A 17004-nucleotide genomic window follows, 5' to 3' on the forward strand; every position below is an offset into this window, starting at 1 on the left:
GTGCAATTGAAGGGCAGGAATTATTTCATGAGACTGCTATGGAGTACCCATGTTGCATCACATACATTCAGTTTAATTTAGTTCAACTAATGTATAAATCATGTTTACGTATTGAACAAATTCATGATAGTGTCATATGCATCAATTAATAGAGCAGTGCTTTCTTTCTGCCGAGTTGCTCTCATGAGTGGCAAGGATGCATATACGTTGGTGCAATTGAAGGGCAGGAATTATTTCATGAGACTGCTGTCAAGTACCCATGTTGCATCACATACATTCAGTTTAATTTAGTTCAACTAATGTACTCCCTCCGTTCCTAAATGTAAGTCTTTTTAGAGTTTCCACTACAAACTACATACGGATGTATATAGACATATTTTAGAGTGTAGATTCACTCATTTTGCTCTGTATGTAGTCCATAGTGTAATCTCTAGAAAGACTTATATTTAGGAACGGAGGGAATATAAATCATGTTTTATGCTATTGAACAAATTCATTATAGTGTCATGTGCATCAATTAATGGAGCAGTGCTTTCTTTCTGCCGAGTTACTCTCATGAGTGTCAAGGATGTATATATGTTGGTGCGAATTGACCGATTATATTGATGTCCTTAGTCCTTACTGTAGGTCGTCAATTTCCTGACAAGGCAATTGACCTGATTGATGAGGCTTGTGCCACGGCAACCAAAACGATGATGCCAGTTGGCGACCAAGAAGAGAATGTGAACACTGTGCAGAGTACCTCTAAAAATGCAGCCAAGGAGGCAATTGTTTCCCCAAATCATGTTGCGCAAGTAGGCATTCTCTTCCTAATGATAGCTGTGTACTGTTTTGATTGACGAGATGTGCCTGTCCTGCAAATTCTGACATTGTTATTTGAAGGTTGTGAGCCAATGGACTGGAATTCCTGTCGCTGCGCTTGACCAAGAGGAGAAGCATAGACTAATCCACCTACCAAGCAGACTACGCGAGCGAGTTGTTGGCCAGGATGAAGCCGTAAATCTGGTTGCGCAAGCAGTGTTACGTTCCAGGGCCGGCTTTGGTCAGCCTGGCCAACCCATAGGCTCTTTCCTCTTCTTAGGCTCGACTGGTGTTGGAAAGACAGAGCTTGCAAAAGCTCTAGCGGAGCAGCTATTTGACAGCGAGAAGATGCTGGTTCGCTTTGACATGTCTGAATTTGTTGACAGGGGATCTGTGCTGCGTCTCATCGGAGCCCCTCCAAGGTATAATTTGTATTATCTTTTTGAACATTCTCAAATCATACTTTAATTCTGCTCATCGTAGTTGTTTTGCCTGTGCCTTCTTGAAGCTACAATGGCCATGAAGACGGTGGACAGCTGACGGAGAAAATCAGGAGACGCCCATACAGTGTTATCCTATTTGATGAGGTGGAGAAGGCAGATCCGTCGGTGTTGAACCTTTTCGTGCAACTTCTGGATGATGGTGTGTTGACGGATGGGAAAGGCCGGACCGTGGATTTCAAGAATACCATCATCATCATGACCTCAAATCTAGGAGCGGAGCATCTAACAGCTGGAATGGCTGGAAACGGCACGATGGAAGCTGCACGGGACCTTGTGATGCATCAGGTTTGTGTATACAAGAGACTGTTGTTGTAAGTGTCTGTCCAGTGGACGCATGCTGAGTGGCATATATGTTTGTTGTTGCAGGTGCAGAAACACTTCAAACCTGAGCTTTGCAACAGGATGAGTGAGATTGTGATATTTGAGCCGCTTTCGCGCGACAAACTGAAGGAGATTGTGAAAATCCAGATGAAGAGGATTGTCGCCAGAGTCGCTAGCAAGGGCATTTGTCTGTCTGTGAGCGATGCCGCGTTGGAGGTGGTTTTGTCGGAATCGTACAACCCGGTAAGGACAGCTTGTTTCGTTTCAGGCCCGAGGGCTCATGTTTTTCTTTTCTTTTGTCTGCATGTTTTGGTGGTAAACTATCGTCATCCATTGTTAATTTGGTTGACAGATGTATGGTGCGAGGCCTGTAAAGAGGTGGTTGCTGAAGAACGTGATGACTGATCTCTCTGAGATGCTGGTCAATGGACAAGTCGTCGAAGGCTCCTCCGTCTCCATTGATGCTGCCGATGACAGGAGGCTCAAGTTTGAAGTGGTGAAGAAGGTGCATTAGAAGCCTGCAGTAACAGGGCTTTGCTGACAATTGCATGCAGGAGCCTGCGCCCAATAGCTTTCTCCAAGATTTAGTTTAATGACTGCATTTTGTTTTTAGCTTGGAAAATTGTGTTTGTTGTGGAGTCCCTGATTACTACTACTTGCTATCCTGAGCAACTCAAACTTGGTCTTCAAATGACTCAGAAAACGATGATAGACACTTAGTTTTTTGATACTGCATTTCGTTTTTTTTCTCTCCATTTTCTTCCTAGATTCACAACTGCTATGGAGTAGCTCTCTCCATGGGTTGTTTGTCGCTGTTCCGACCAAACTTACCACATTACCGTGTCAATGAGATCTTGTCGAACGCCCGACGGAAGTGGTGTCATATAATGTCATCTATCTACAGTAATAACAAGAACTCCTTTGCAAGGGATCGACGGGATAACTTCAGAGGGGCCTCTAGTCATCTTGCTAGCTCATGGGCTGCTCTTTTAGCATCTCCAAAACAATGTTGAAGTAAAAGTTCCTTTTGAGTAACCTTATCTTCCTTTGCGAGGGAGCGAGAGGAGAAAGAAACGATGTTCAACAGAGAAACTGTTTTTCTTTTTTCTTTTTTCTTTTTTGAGAGAGAAGGTAACAAAGAAACTATTTTTTTTAGACAAAACAAATGTACCGCTGAAAACTTAGAAAACACCATGGGGTTTGTGGGCTGAACTCGGTAGTGGGCCCATCTGGCCTGCTGCGGTAGAAAGCCTCAGGGCCCAGTTGTGGGTGCTGACCAGACTGGGCTGGCTAGCACTGGAGCTCAAGCTGCCGCCGCCGCCGAAATGCAAACGCAAACGCCGACACTTCCTCTCCAGCACACGGTGCCAGACACCGCGTCTGGCTAGGCGCGCGACCTGGGTTCCCTCTTGCTAGGGTTTTAGTTCCTCTCGTCGCCGCCGGCGATGTTGAGAAAGTTTGTGCCCTTCTCCTCCGCGGATTACCGTCCTCCTTGCTCGGGCTGACTAAGGGGTAGTCCTGGACTGCCGCCCGGCCATGGCAGGGGCTGCTTTTCCAGGGTAGGGTTAGGGTTTTTTGGGATCCTTCTATCGGGCTGACCGAGAGATCGATCTGACTTGCCGATCGGAAGCATGGCGCAGCGCGAGAGGGTCCAAGGGGAAAAGCAAAGTGGAGGACCTCATGAAGGAGCTGGCTCTAAAGGAGGACGACCTGGACGATGTGATCTTCGAGGAATCTGACGCCCCGGTCGATGAGGACATACGTTGGATGATTCTTGTTCGTGTTCACATGGACAAAGGATTCAACAACTATTGGTTCTCCCGCAATATGCGCACGGCGTGGGATCTAGCCAGGAAGGTCAAGATCAAAACTTTGGAGGAAAACCTGTTCATGATGCAATTCAACCGGCTTGGAGATTGGAAGAGGGTTACCCAGGGAGGGCCGTGGCACTTCCGGGGAAATCTGATGATTATTGCTCCGTGTGATGGATACTCGAAGCTATCATCTATCGAGCTCTTTAAATTTGAGATATGGGTACGCATCATCGACCTCCCCATAGCCTACCATGGCAAGGTGAAAGCTTTAGCCTCGAAGGTGAGCGAGTTCGTGGACTCGGAGCCGTCATCTTTTGACTTCGAGGGCAACTTCTACAGAGTTAGGGTGTGCCTGGATGTGCGCAACCCATTGAAAAAAGCTACCTCATTGATCCGTGGAGGAGAGGGGGAAATCTTTGCAGTCAAATACGAGCGGTTGCCGGACTGGTGCCAAGTCTGCGGTATGATGGGCCACGAGTTCAAGGAGCACGGGGACGGGGTGCATCCGCCATCAGCTTTGACCTTCAAAAATCTGCGTGCGCCGGCGACCACAGCTTGGGGCACCCGACGCCGTAACAACAATCAGAAATCCAAGAAGCAAGATGGCCATGCTGGAGATGCGGGATCAGAGAAAGGCGTGGAGTCTAATGAGCTTGGAAGCCAGGAGTTGAATGTTGTTGATATGGAAACAGGAGATGCTAATCGCAAACGATCTTCAGACCAAGTGGTCGGGGTGCCTGAGCAAACGGTAACTGGACGGGAGCTCGCCCTTGTGCTCAAGACAAGTGGTGGTGTTGTTCCTCTGAGTCCACCACCGAAACAAGATCCCAAGAGGTCTAAGATTGTTATGCAAAACGAGAAAAGCAACAGAGTGGTACTAAGAAGACCCCTACAGTGGGCAAAAACATTGATGCAAGATCGGCGGCCTCCCTGGTGGAGGACCGTCGGGAACAATGAATCTCTTATGCCTGAGCCAAGAGTAGCAGTTTTGCAGCCCTAAAGCTAGATATGATGAAGGCATATGATTGGGTGGAGTGGTCTTATCTAAAATCAATTATGGAGAAGTTGGGTTTTGCAGCATCGTGGATTTCTATAATCATGAACATGGTGAGCTCAGTCTCTTTTTCGGTGATGTTTAATGGAAGTAAGCTAGAAGTTTTCAAGCCAACACGAGGTATTCGACAGGTGAAAGTGCGTTATATTGACTAGAGGGGGGGGGGTGAATAGGCGATTTTTATGAGTTTTTCACTGAGGAATTTGCCGGTGAGGAAATTCCTTAGCGAAAAACTACTTGCAGCGGAATAAGTACTCAGAAGTAAGCATGACAGAATACACACATGGTCATCATGATGAAATGATGACAAACACAGAGTACAGAAAGTGTAAACACAGGATAACACAAGATGAAGACAAACAGACTGAAGAAATTGAACTGAGGAAATTGAGAAAGTCTTTAGTCAAAGTCTTCAAACACAGATATGGACAATCACTCAACATAGTAATGAGGAAATGAAAGAGTTGAGGAAATAGAACCAATAAGGTTGGTGAAGACAATGATTTGGTAGACCAGTTCCAATTGCTGTCTCAGTTGTACGTCTGGTTGGAGCGGCTGAGTATTTAAACTCGAGGACACACAGTGCCGGACACCCAGTCGCTAAGCACGCAGCTCAGGACACCAAGTCCTCACCGTATTCTCCTTGAACTAAGGTCACACAGACCTCGTCCAATCACTCGCGGTAAGTCTTCATGCGACTTCCAAACCTTCACAGACTTCGCTCACTCGGCGATCCACAATTCCTCTTGGATGCTCTAGACCATTCGCCTAACCATCTGGAAGAAGCACAATCTTCAAAGGTAACAAGCTTTGGATCCACCCAGGATCAATCTCTTCAGTGATGCTCAATCACTTTGGGTTTGTAGGTGTTTGGGGTTTGGGATTTTCTTCACTCGATGATTTTCGCTCAAAGTCCTCGGAGGATGGGTTGCTCCCAAATGACAAGTGTCAGTTTCTCTCGGAGCAGCCAACCAGCTAGTGGTTGTAGGGGGCGGCTATTTATAGCCTAGGGAGCAGCCCAACATGATAAGACATAAATGCCCTTCAATGATATGACCGTTATGTGGATAAGATATTCTGGGACAGCTGGCGCGTAGCACAGCAACGGTCGGAAATTTGACTCTCAAATTCCTCAGGGCTATCATGTTCCTCACTGTGTAGGCAATCCGCACTGGCGAATTCCTAACTCCTCAGTCAGAACAAATTCCTCAGCGACCAGAAGAACTTCGTCTCCGTCACTGAAGAAATTGACTGAACTATATGAGATTTCCAATGGCTTCACTCGAAGGGATTGGTAGGTGTAGGATTTTGAGTTGAGCATCACATGAAAATTTTTCCTTAGTATTTCCTCGACCCCCTTTAACAGTACGGTGTTTCCTATGACTCAAGAAAGATAAAAACAAAACTATGAAAACGAAGTCTTCAAGCTTCATATTCCTTGCATGAATATCAAGTCTTCACGGACACACCAATTTCTTCACTTTCAAAGTCTTCATGAAAGTCTTCAGGAATACCAAAATCTTCAGTCGAAGATATTCATTTTTAGGGGTCGACTTTCTCTATAAATATCAAATTCCTCATAGACTTATATACCTGTGTACACTCATAAACACATTAGTACCTTAACCTATAAGTCTTCAATACACCAAAATCACTAAGGGGCACTAGATGCACTTACAATCTCCCCATTTTTGGTGATTGATGACAATATAGGTTAAGTTTTCAACGGGGATAAACATATGAAGTGTAAGTACTGATATTGAGGAATTTGATTGCAAGATATAAAAGAACTCCCCCTGAAGATGTGCATAGTGAGGAATTTGCTTTTGAAGCAATGCACACTTGAAGAGTTGAATCATGGAGATCTCCCCCTATATCTTGTAATACATACATGCATTTGACATATAATATGAAGAATTTGAAATGCATGATGAAATATGGTGCCTGAAGAGATTTAGCATGCGTGAAATAATATCAACGAGGAACAAGCATGCAGAATCAGAGCACAGTGCATCAAAAGTATCAGAGCACCATCGGGTTTAAGATTACAACTCGATCAAATAAAAGTTTCAGAAGAGCGAGAGTTGTAACTTAGCAAAAAACGCCCATATAATAGACCCGCTTGAAGACTAACTCAGATTTCTCCCCCTTTGTCATCGAATGACCAAAAGGATCAAAACTGAGGACTAACGCCCCTGAAGAATATCAAGTTGATGGAGGAGCGCCAGCGTTGTCGGGGTCGGTTGTCATAGTAGGGCCTGCCGCAGTGTCGTCCTGAAAGTGCTAGTATCGACTAGAGGGGGGGGGGTGAATAGGCGATTTTTATGAAAGTCTTCAAAACTTGGAAGTTTCGAAGACAAACAATCGAAATGCCCTAATTGAGATGCAGCGGAAGATAAACTATAGTAAGCAAACCATAGTCAAGTATTTAATGATGTGAAAGCACAGGACTAATAGCAGCTAAGTAGTAAGGATCAGGATGGAAGATAGTATGGAGCCAATCAACGATAGTAGTCAAGCAACAAAGTCAAACAGGTATGACAGATAGGCAATGACTTCATGAAGACAAACTTAAGTAAAGGATGGAAAGGGATAGAACCAGTTGCTTGTTGAAGACACAGGATTTGTTGGACCAGTTCCAGTTGCTGTGACAACTGTACATCTGGTTGGGGAGGCTGAGATTTAACTCAGAAGACCATGTCTTCACCTTATTCCCCTTGAGCTAAGGACACCCAGTCCTCGCCCAATCACTCCGGTAAGTCTTCAAGGTAGACTTCCAAACCTTCACAGACTTCGTTCACCGGCAATCCACAATGACTCTTGGATGCTCAGAACGCGACGCCTAACCGGCTGGAGGATTCACAGTCCTCAAGTGTAATAAGTCTTCAGGTCACACAGACAGAAAGACTTCAGTGATGCCTAACATTCTTTAGCTCTGGGTGTTTGGGTTTTGTCCTCGCAAGGATTTCTTTCTCTCAAAGGCTTCGAGGTGGGTTGCTCTCAAACGACAAAAGCCGTGCACAGACTCTAAGCAGCCACCAATTTATGGTGTAGGGGGTGGGCTATTTATAGCCACAAGGCAACCCGACCTGATATGTCCGAAATGACCCTGGGTCACTAAGGAACTGACACGTGTTCCAACGGTCAGATTCAAACACACACGGAAACTTTACTTGGGCTACAAGCAAAGCTAACTCATCCAGCTCTGGATAAGATTTGCTCTCATTGTCTTCGCTCGAAGACATAGGATTTGGGTTGAGCATCACTTCAGTCACTCTGACTTAGTTCACTTGGACCCCACTTAACAGTACGGTGGTTCCTATGACTCAACAAATAAGAAAAGGAAACAACGAAATCACATAGTCTTCGCGCTCCATAGTCTTCACTCAATGTCTTCTCATGTCATAGTCTTCAATATGAATATCTTCTCATACCACCATTGTCTTCAATGTCTTCATACATTTTTAGGGGTCATCTCCGGTAGGTAAACCGAATCAATGAGGGACACTACCTGCGTTATCCTACAATTCTCACAAACGCATTAGTCCCTCAACCAACTTTGTCGTCAATACTCCAAAACCAACTAGGGGTGGCACTAGATGCACTTACAATCTCCCCCTTTTTGGTGATTGATGACAAACTGGTTGAAGTTTTCAACGGGGATAAAGTATGTGAAATTGTAAAGGATAGGGTATTGTCTTCATAAGTAGCAAGGGCTCCCCCTGAAGATGTGCATATAAGTAATTTGCTTTTGGAATGCAAATGCACATGGCAGGTTGTACTTGTGGAGATCCTCTTCAACTTATGAAGATAATTTATCATGCATGAAATGATATAGCAAATAGAATGACATGCATAATGAAAAATGGACGTCTGTAGAATGATCTAAGTGCGGAAGTTATCGTCGCACATGCGGAATTTATCATCGCATCACAGTAAAGCAAATAAGTAGCAGACGACCATTGAGTTTAAGTGTTACAACTCAAAGAACCAAATCTTTCAAAAGCAAGAGTTGTAAGCACGAGGCAAAATATAATGCAACCGCCCATATGAACCCGCTTGAAGACTATCAACTCATATGCTTCTCCCCCTTTTGTCAGTAATGACCAAAAAGGTTTGAATACATAGAGCATCTACTCGTCCTCATGAGTAGGTGAAGCAGCAGGGTTGTCGTTGTTGCTTGGCGGTGCATACGTACTTGGTGCAGTGTCGATGCGTGTAGTAGTAGGAGGCGGTGAAGTAGCATCATCTTCATCATCGATTACTCTGGCATTCACAGTTGCCGCGGAGGAAGAATAGTCAGAGTCTTCAAGGGATGGAGTTCGACGTAGGACTGCAGTCCGTGGAGGAGTGGAGTCAAACTTGAATCTTTCATTGAAGCCATCGTCTTGAAGATTTGCTTCAGCACTAAGCAGCGTCAAACTCTTCCATGATCGCCGGCAAGTCTCATGAGCAACAAATGCATTATTGGTGGCTAGGTTTCGAATGCGATTGACATCCACCAAGAGGCTTTGCATCTGTCTCTTGAGCCAATAGTGATGCTTATCTTGTTTCTGATGAAGTGCCACAAGAAGTTCTCGGTCATTGAGAACACGAGAGCGCTTCCGAGGCCTTTGTGCACTGGTGCTTTCAGTGGCTTTAGTAGGTGCACGATGAGGCAGATGAGTATTTCCAGCCATTGGATAGATTCGTGTTGCAGCTTGGACGCCTTCAATGGGTTGAGTGAAGCTTTGGTGCTCGACATTCTGAAGACAAAGAGGCTCCTTGGCAGGGTCAGAGTATATGGCTTCAACTGACATATCAACCTATGGTAAAAACATCAGATGATTGCGAGCAGAGGGCTGATAATTGATAGAGGTGTGTCGCTTGATGAGGCGCATGACCCATGGAGCATAAAACTTCAGACCAAACAGGTCAGATCCAGAAGCAGCAAGTTTCCTGATGAAGAATTCTTGAGTATTGAAGCTGATGCCATTGAGAATGTAAAAGACCAAGGTCTTCATAGCTCCAAGCTTGGCCGCTAATGAATGTCCTTTGATAGGCCATAGAGTTCGCCTGATAATATGATATATTGTGCGCGACAGATACTCAAGGTCTTCAACAAATAACTCTGTTGGATATTCAGCGTCAGATGGCAAAGGCTTCATCATGCTCAACATCTGGCTCATGTTGGGTTCTGGCTTATGGAAGATGCTCTCCAATGCATTGCGGTGTAGTTGACAATCAGGTTCATATAACTCTCTAGGAGTGGCTAGCCCTGTAAGCTCGATGATGTCAAGAGCTTTGGCTTCATGATGAACATTTCCAGTCATCCACTCGAGAACCCATGTCTTGATGTCTCTGTTGTAGCCGCGAATGTGGAGGGTAGCATAGAATTGAAGCAACAATTCTTCATTCCAGTGTTCTTTGTCAGTCACAAAGCTGAGCAGGCCAGCATCACGAAAGCAGTCAAGTGCTTCTTCTAAGCACGGCAGTCCAGCAATGGCTTTAGTGTCGAGGCGCATATGAGGGAAAATGCGCCCTTGATCATACAGAACGCAGGAGTAATAGCTTCGCTGTTGATAGCTCCAGAAACGATCTGATGATATCCTTGGCTTTGAGTAGGGGTTCTTGGCGCTGTCAAAGAAGGTATTGTGGCTTTTGAAGCCATTAGCATTGAAGGACCCTGGTGAGTTTGCAGTGCCTGGGAATCTTGGCAGTCTTGGCTCTGGCTTCTGGACCTGAGGCCTATGCTCAACATGATAATCAAATTGAGGTCCAGAGGCAGTAGGCGGAGGTACCATAATGGGCCATCGGACAGTGGTTAGCTGACCATGACTGTATGCTTTCTCAATTGTATGGGGCCTTTGTGGCGGAACAGGAGCAGTGGCAACAGCTGAGGCTTCAGGCTGCACAATAGGTGCTTCAGGAACAGTGGCCACATTGGCTTCAGGCACACTGGTTGGTGCAAGCTCCACATTAGCTTCAGCCATGACTACGTCATTGGCTTCACTGGCGTTGGTGGTGGCAGCTTCAACATTTTCAACCTCCACTTGATGAACAGGAGGGTCGGGCACTAGCACGTCACATCAGGAACAGCTTCTTCATTAACGGGGGGAGTAGGGACACGTACGTTTTCTTGTCTTTCATCGGCTGATGCAGCCGGAATATCTTCAGCAGCTTGGGCTTCAGACGCGGAGACATTCACAGTTGGAGTGGGTTCAGAAAATACTTGACGTGCAACAGGTTGGCGTTGAACTTCTCCTTCTGGATCGCTCGATAGAGGGACTTGAGGCCTTTGTCCTTTGCGAAGCCTGCGAAATGCTGGCAACGCCTTTGGAGATGGAGTTGGCTGGGCCTCAAAGTCTTCTTCTTCTTCTTGCACAGGTGGTGTAGCTTGTTGTTGTTGTTGTTGTTGGGGAGTACTGGGGGAGTCTTGTTGCTATGTGTGATCAGCCCACGATGCATCCTGAGCAGTTGGCGTCAGAGGACCACCAATGCTGATGAGTTCGTTGTTCGTGAGAACAGGCGCGATGATACCACGTTGTGTTCAATCTGAGGAAGAACTTCATCATCTTCAACATTGTCATCTTGACCAATGTCTTCAGCAGCGGTGGGTTCAGCTGCTGGAATATCTTCAGCTTCATGAGCCTCTGTGGAAGCAGGCTCATGAACTATCATTCTTCTTTCTTGATGTTCAGACGCAGGGCGAACCACTGAAATGGGTTCAATAACTAAGGGCTCTGTGGGAGCAGCCCTAGTCTTCTTGGTCTTGCGCTTCTTCTTGGAGGGAGCAGCATCAGAGGTTTCAGGGTTCTTCCTTTTTCTGGCTTCAGCCTCGGCAGCCCTCGTCTTCTTCTGTTCTGAAGCGGTTGTTGTGACCTTTGGCTTCGAGCCAATCATGCTGCTGGGGAAGACATTGCGAGGTGCTTCTTGGCTTGAAGATGCAGGCTGGGCAGTAGAGAGCTTCTTCTTTTTCTTTGCAGCCATCTTGGGGTCAATGCCTCATTGTAGGCAAGCACACACTTGTCAGCCAAACTCTTCATCTGCTCGCGAGAGCCCTGAGCTTCTTGGCGCTTCTTGAGAAAGGCTTCTTTAAGCTCATGCAGCATGACCTTGAAGTTTCTGACGTCTTGAACACTGAGCTTCGCCACATGCTTCTTGAACTGAGTCTTCTCATAATCAATTTTGTTCTTCAGCTCAACAATGCGCTGAGCGAGAGCTAGCTCAGAAGCAATGGCGCCATTGAAAGAGACACCGAGGCCAATGGGAAGTTGCAGATCTTCAAAGCTGAGATTTGGAGTGTCAAACCACTCATCAATGAAGTTATGGATGATTGCCACATCAAAGAGAGACAAGTTGTTGAAGATTTCTGCTTCTTCCTTGCTCTTGATCAGTTGCTCAAGGGCATCATCTGCAAGATCTTCGTCGCTGGACAGATCAATGGGTTCTTCACGCAGAATGGCAGCAGGAGTCAAGGTTTGATCAGTATGCCTGACAATTTGCTTTTCTTCTCCATTCTCTTGGAGATGCGTGATTGATCTTCAGACTTCACACTGGTTTCAGGAGGTGCAGTGGCCAGAGGCTTTGCACGTGAAGCTTTTGGAGGTGCAGCTGATCTTGAAGCCTTTAGCTTCTTTTGCTTCTGCGGCTTCGGAGGAGGAGCTGGGGCTTCATCAGTGTCAGCATCATTATCAGAATGATCTACCCTGGCACCTTGGACCAAGATGTAGGTGATGAGGCCATCGAGGTTGGAGAAGGGGCCAATTACATTAGGTTCTGCATCACGAGAGCCGTCAGCACGGGGAGCAGAGTGACCAGGGTTGAAGTCTAATCCAAACGACTTCTTGTTTTCCTTGGTCGAAGCCTTGGCGTGCTAAAAGTTGCGCTTGAAGAGAGGATCATCACGACACCAGAGTAATGATGTGGGATCGGCGTTCTCAGGCTGAGGTCCACGGACCATGCAAGGATAGAAGCCTTGCACAATAGCTTCAGCTCTGTTCTTGGGTTGAAGGCCTCGATAGAGTATATCGCCCCAAGGACTCTTGATAGCATTCTTCTCTGCATATTCCTTGGTCACGAACTTGTACTTGAACCATTCTTCAGCCCAATAGCGTCGAATCCATTGGATTCGTGTCTTGCGCTGATGATAAGTCTCTTCAGGATCTGTCTTGTAGAGCTCTGCTAGGTCATCAGGCAGATCTTTGGATGTTCCTTCTCGGCGCTGTCTGCCACCCTTCCTTGCTGATTTTTCTGCAGCCATGAACTTCAAACTGAATGGCTTCAATATGTTCAATGGCTTCAGAGACTTATGCTTGCTGGTCAAGCAGGAACTGGCTTCAGGAGAATCAATGTGATGCTGTAAGTATTCTGCAAACGAATGTAGACTATGAGAACCAAGGGATTCTCCCACGGACATGTACCTGTGACAGCATTAGAGATGCGAGGGAAGGGGAAGAGGTCATATGCATTCTCAGAAGATTTTGAAGATAAACCAGTTTGAAGACATTGACCTCATGATGCAAAGACATTCACTTAGGTGATGTGAGTTGGTTCCAGATTTGTACGAATCCGTGAATAAGTACAAGTGAGGAATCAAACTAGACATGAAATTCAAGTGAATAGACTAGGCAATATGAGATGCAGACAGAATAGATCTAACATTGTGTAACCAGAAACCACTTTTGGTAGATAGGATGAATCTATGAAGTTCAAAAAGGCAGTAAAAATAGAGTTATATTTACCACACGATGAACTGCTAGATGGATGAACAGGAGACCGAGCAGTTCAATCCACCGTGCCCTAACTTGGCGACGGAGGACACCTACGGCGACGGTAGAGAGGACGATGTCCGCGGCCGGCGTGAGGACGGCATCGGAGAAGTCGCGGCAGCTAAGCGCTTCGTCGCTGGCGTCGTCGAGAGCTAGCGGTGGCGCTAGGGTTTTGACGAGGTGGAGAGGTGGAGGAAGGATTTCTTTACCGCAGGGGACAAGTATTTATAAGTAGGTGTGCAACACAGCGCAATTACGTTGGTGCCCCTGGCGGTTCACATCTGAGGGGCACGTGGCAAGCATGCAACATAGTCAGAGTTGTCCCACGTTCCCACGCCCGCCAGGCATGTCAGATAGTTGTTCCGGCTTGTCCGGATTTCAACAATAAAGATGAGTTATTTAAAACAGATTTAATGTTTGTCTCTTTGCCTTCTGCTGAATAGGACGCAGAGAAGACATTCGACAGTTTCAATAGAATGCATATGATTTGGACAGATGGAGTTTGAGATTGAAAGCATAGAGAGGTTAGGGTCCGATCACATTCACTTAGTTCAAAAGATTCAACTTGAGGACATAGCTATAAGTGAATGCTATAGAGGACAGAACACTAGTATATATATATATCAGAAAGCAATCAAATCATCATAGTGAAGAAAATCATAAAGATAAATTGAAACTGAAGACAAACCAAATGCGAAGTCATTGCAAAAATAACACCATGATTGAAACACTTCAAACAAGGAAATTTGGTGGTGGCGTTACCCACCGTATAGGAAGTATTAGACCCAGACACGGCGCACAATTATCGTGGCGCTCCGAAGTCAAATTCCATGTTAATGTATTCACACTCAGAGTGTAAGTCTTCATTGATTGAAGATATACATTACTTTGTGTGTTGCACATCTAAGTCATCAACATGCATAAGTGTTAGGATGTGTTCCTGTTCACAGGACATTAGAGGATTCCAAGATATTTAGCTCACACTGTAACTTGCAAAACCTTTTCTCATCCAAGGGCTTTGTGAAGATATCTGCCAGTTGCTCTTCAGTGTTGACATGAATGATGTCAATATCTTTCTTCATGACATGATCTCTAAGAAAGTGATGATGAATTTCAATGTGCTTTGTCTTCGAGTGCTGGACTGGATTGTTGGCTATCTTGATGGCACTTTCATTATCGCAGAAGAGAGGTACTTGTTTCAGGTTGATGCCATAGTCCTTGAGAGTTTGCTTCATCCATAGAAGCTGAGCACAACAGGATCCAGCAGCAATGTATTCAGATTCAGCAGTTGAGAGTGATACACAATTCTGCTTCTTTGAAGACCAACAGACAAGTGATCGACCAAGAAAGTGACATGTGCCTGATGTAGACTTGCGATCCACCTTGTCACCAGCATAATCAGCATCCGAGAATCCAACCAAATCAAATTTTGAGCCCTTGGGATACCATAATCCGAGTGTTGGGGTGTAAGCCAAATATATAAGAATTCGCTTCACTGCTAAGTGATGCGATTCCTTTGGTGCCGCTTGGAATCAAGCACACATGCAAACACTAAGCATAATATCTGGCCTAGATGCACATAGATAAAGTAAAGAACCAATCATGGAGCGGTATACCTTTTGATCGAACTCTTTACCATTGTCGTCGGGACCAAGATGGTGTTTGGCTGCCATTGGCATCGTGTAGCCTTTGCAGTCTTCCATTCCGAACTTCTTCAGACAATCTTAGAGGTATTCTTGAGATATGAAGATGCCATTCCTTTGCTGACGAATTTGAAGACCAAGGAAGAACTTCAGCTCACCCATCATGGACATCTGATATTGCTCTTGCATCATGTACCCAAACTCATCACTATACTTTTGGTTGGTGCAGCCGAAGATTATGTCATCCACATATATTTGGCACACAAACAGTTCACCATCATATGTCTTCGTGAAGAGTGTAGGATCGAGGGATCCAGGTTTGAAGCCTTTGCTCTTCAGGAAGTCTTTGATCGTATCATACCATGCGCGAGGAGCTTGTTTGATGCCATACAGTGCTTTGTTTAGCTTGTACACCATATCAGGATGTTTTGGATCTTCAAAGCCAGGTGGTTGAGCGACATACACTTCTTCTTCAATCTTGCCATTGAGAAATGCACTCTTCACATCCATTTGATATAGCAAGATGTTGTGATGATTAGCGTAGACTAGCAGTATGCGAATAGCTTCAAGCCTAGCAACAGGAGCAAATGTTTCATCAAAGTCAATTCCTTCAACTTGAGTATATCCTTGAGCCACAAGACGTGCTTTGTTTCTGACGACTTGGCCATGCTCATCTTGCTTGTTTCGATATATCCATTTTGTTCCAATAATGTTATGCTTGCGAGGGTCAGGTCGCTTGACAAGTTCCCAAACATTATTTAGCTTGAACTGTTGAAGTTCTTCTTGCATAGCTTGAATCCATTCAGGTTCCATAAAGGCTTCAGCAACTTTCTTGGGTTCTGATATTGATACAAATGAAAAATGCCCACAAAAGTTTGCTAACTATGAGCGAGTGAGTGGACCAGGTGCATTGATGCTGTCAATTGTCTTCTCAATTTGAACTTCATTTGCAACACGAGGATGAACTGGACGAAGACTTTGCTCTTGCTGATCATTGTCATCATTGGGAGGATTGTCTTCGGTCTGAGCATTGTCTTCAGGTTGGTTAGGTGCAGAAATGATAAGTTCCTCTTCAGGCTGTGCTTCAGAAGGCATGATTTCACTAGTTCCCATCAGCTTGATAGATTCGCTTGGAGAAGATTCGTCTAGTGTACTTGGCAGAATCTCTCTCTGTGAACCATTGGTTTCATCAAATCTCACATCCACAGTTTCGACGATTTTGTAGAGATAAAGGTTGAAGACTTTGTAGGAGTGCGAGTCCTTTCCATAGCCAAACATGAAGCCTTCGTGAGCCTTAGGTGCAAATTTTGACTTGTGATGGGGATCCTTGATCCAGCATCTAGCTCCAAATACTCTGAAGTAACTGATATTTGGCTTCTTGCCAGTAAGGAGCTCATAGGACATTTTGTTTAGAAGCTTATGGATGTAGACACGATTGATGATGTGACATGCTGTATCAATAGCTTTAGGCCAGAACTTTCTTGGTGTCTTGTATTCATCGAGCATTGTTCGAGCCATCTCAATGAGGGTTCTGTTCTTGCGTTCAACGATGCCATTTTGCTGAGGTGTGTATGGAGCAGAGAACTCATGAGTGATTCCCATTGTATCCAGATAAATATCAAGTCCGGTGTTCTTGAATTCAGTGCCATTGTCACTTCTGATATGCTTGATCTTCACGCCATAATTGTTCATTGCTCGATTGGCGAAGCGTCTGAAGACATCTTGCACTTCAGTCTTGTAGAGAATTATATGCACCCATGTGTATCTTGAGTAGTCATCAACAATGACGAAGCCATAGAGACAAGCAGTTGTTGTGAGGGTGGAGTAGTGAGTAGGTCCAAATAAGTCCATGTGTAACAGCTCGAAGGGTTGAGATGTTGTCATGATTGTCTTCGAGGGGTGTTTTGCCCTAGTCATCTTCCCAGCTTCGCAGGCACCACACAAATGATCCTTCTTGAACTTGACATCCTCGATGCCTATGAAATGCTTCTTCTTGACGAGTGAGTGTAAGTTCCTCATACCAGCATGCCCCAGCCTTCGATGCCAGAGCCAGCATTCTGAAGCTTTTGTAAGAAGACATCTAGCAAGCTGTGGACCTACTGAGAAATCTACCATGTA

At 45.2% G+C, this 17004-nt stretch overlaps 1 protein-coding gene across 1 annotated transcript; it reads left to right on the forward strand.

The window, feature by feature from the left end:
- The first annotated feature begins 45 nt into the window (after positions 1 to 45).
- LOC123158127 (chaperone protein ClpB1) lies at positions 46 to 2360 on the forward strand. The gene is made up of 5 exons (XM_044576241.1): positions 46 to 794; positions 883 to 1223; positions 1310 to 1589; positions 1671 to 1868; positions 1978 to 2360. Exons 1-5 carry the CDS (start codon positions 606 to 608, stop codon positions 2137 to 2139), a joined length of 1170 nt encoding a protein of 389 aa, XP_044432176.1. The 5' UTR covers positions 46 to 605; the 3' UTR covers positions 2140 to 2360.
- Positions 2361 to 17004: the final 14644 nt, after the last annotated feature.

This window comes from Triticum aestivum, chromosome 7B, assembly GCF_018294505.1.
Source record: "Triticum aestivum cultivar Chinese Spring chromosome 7B, IWGSC CS RefSeq v2.1, whole genome shotgun sequence".
NCBI classification, from domain to species: domain Eukaryota; kingdom Viridiplantae; phylum Streptophyta; class Magnoliopsida; order Poales; family Poaceae; genus Triticum; species Triticum aestivum.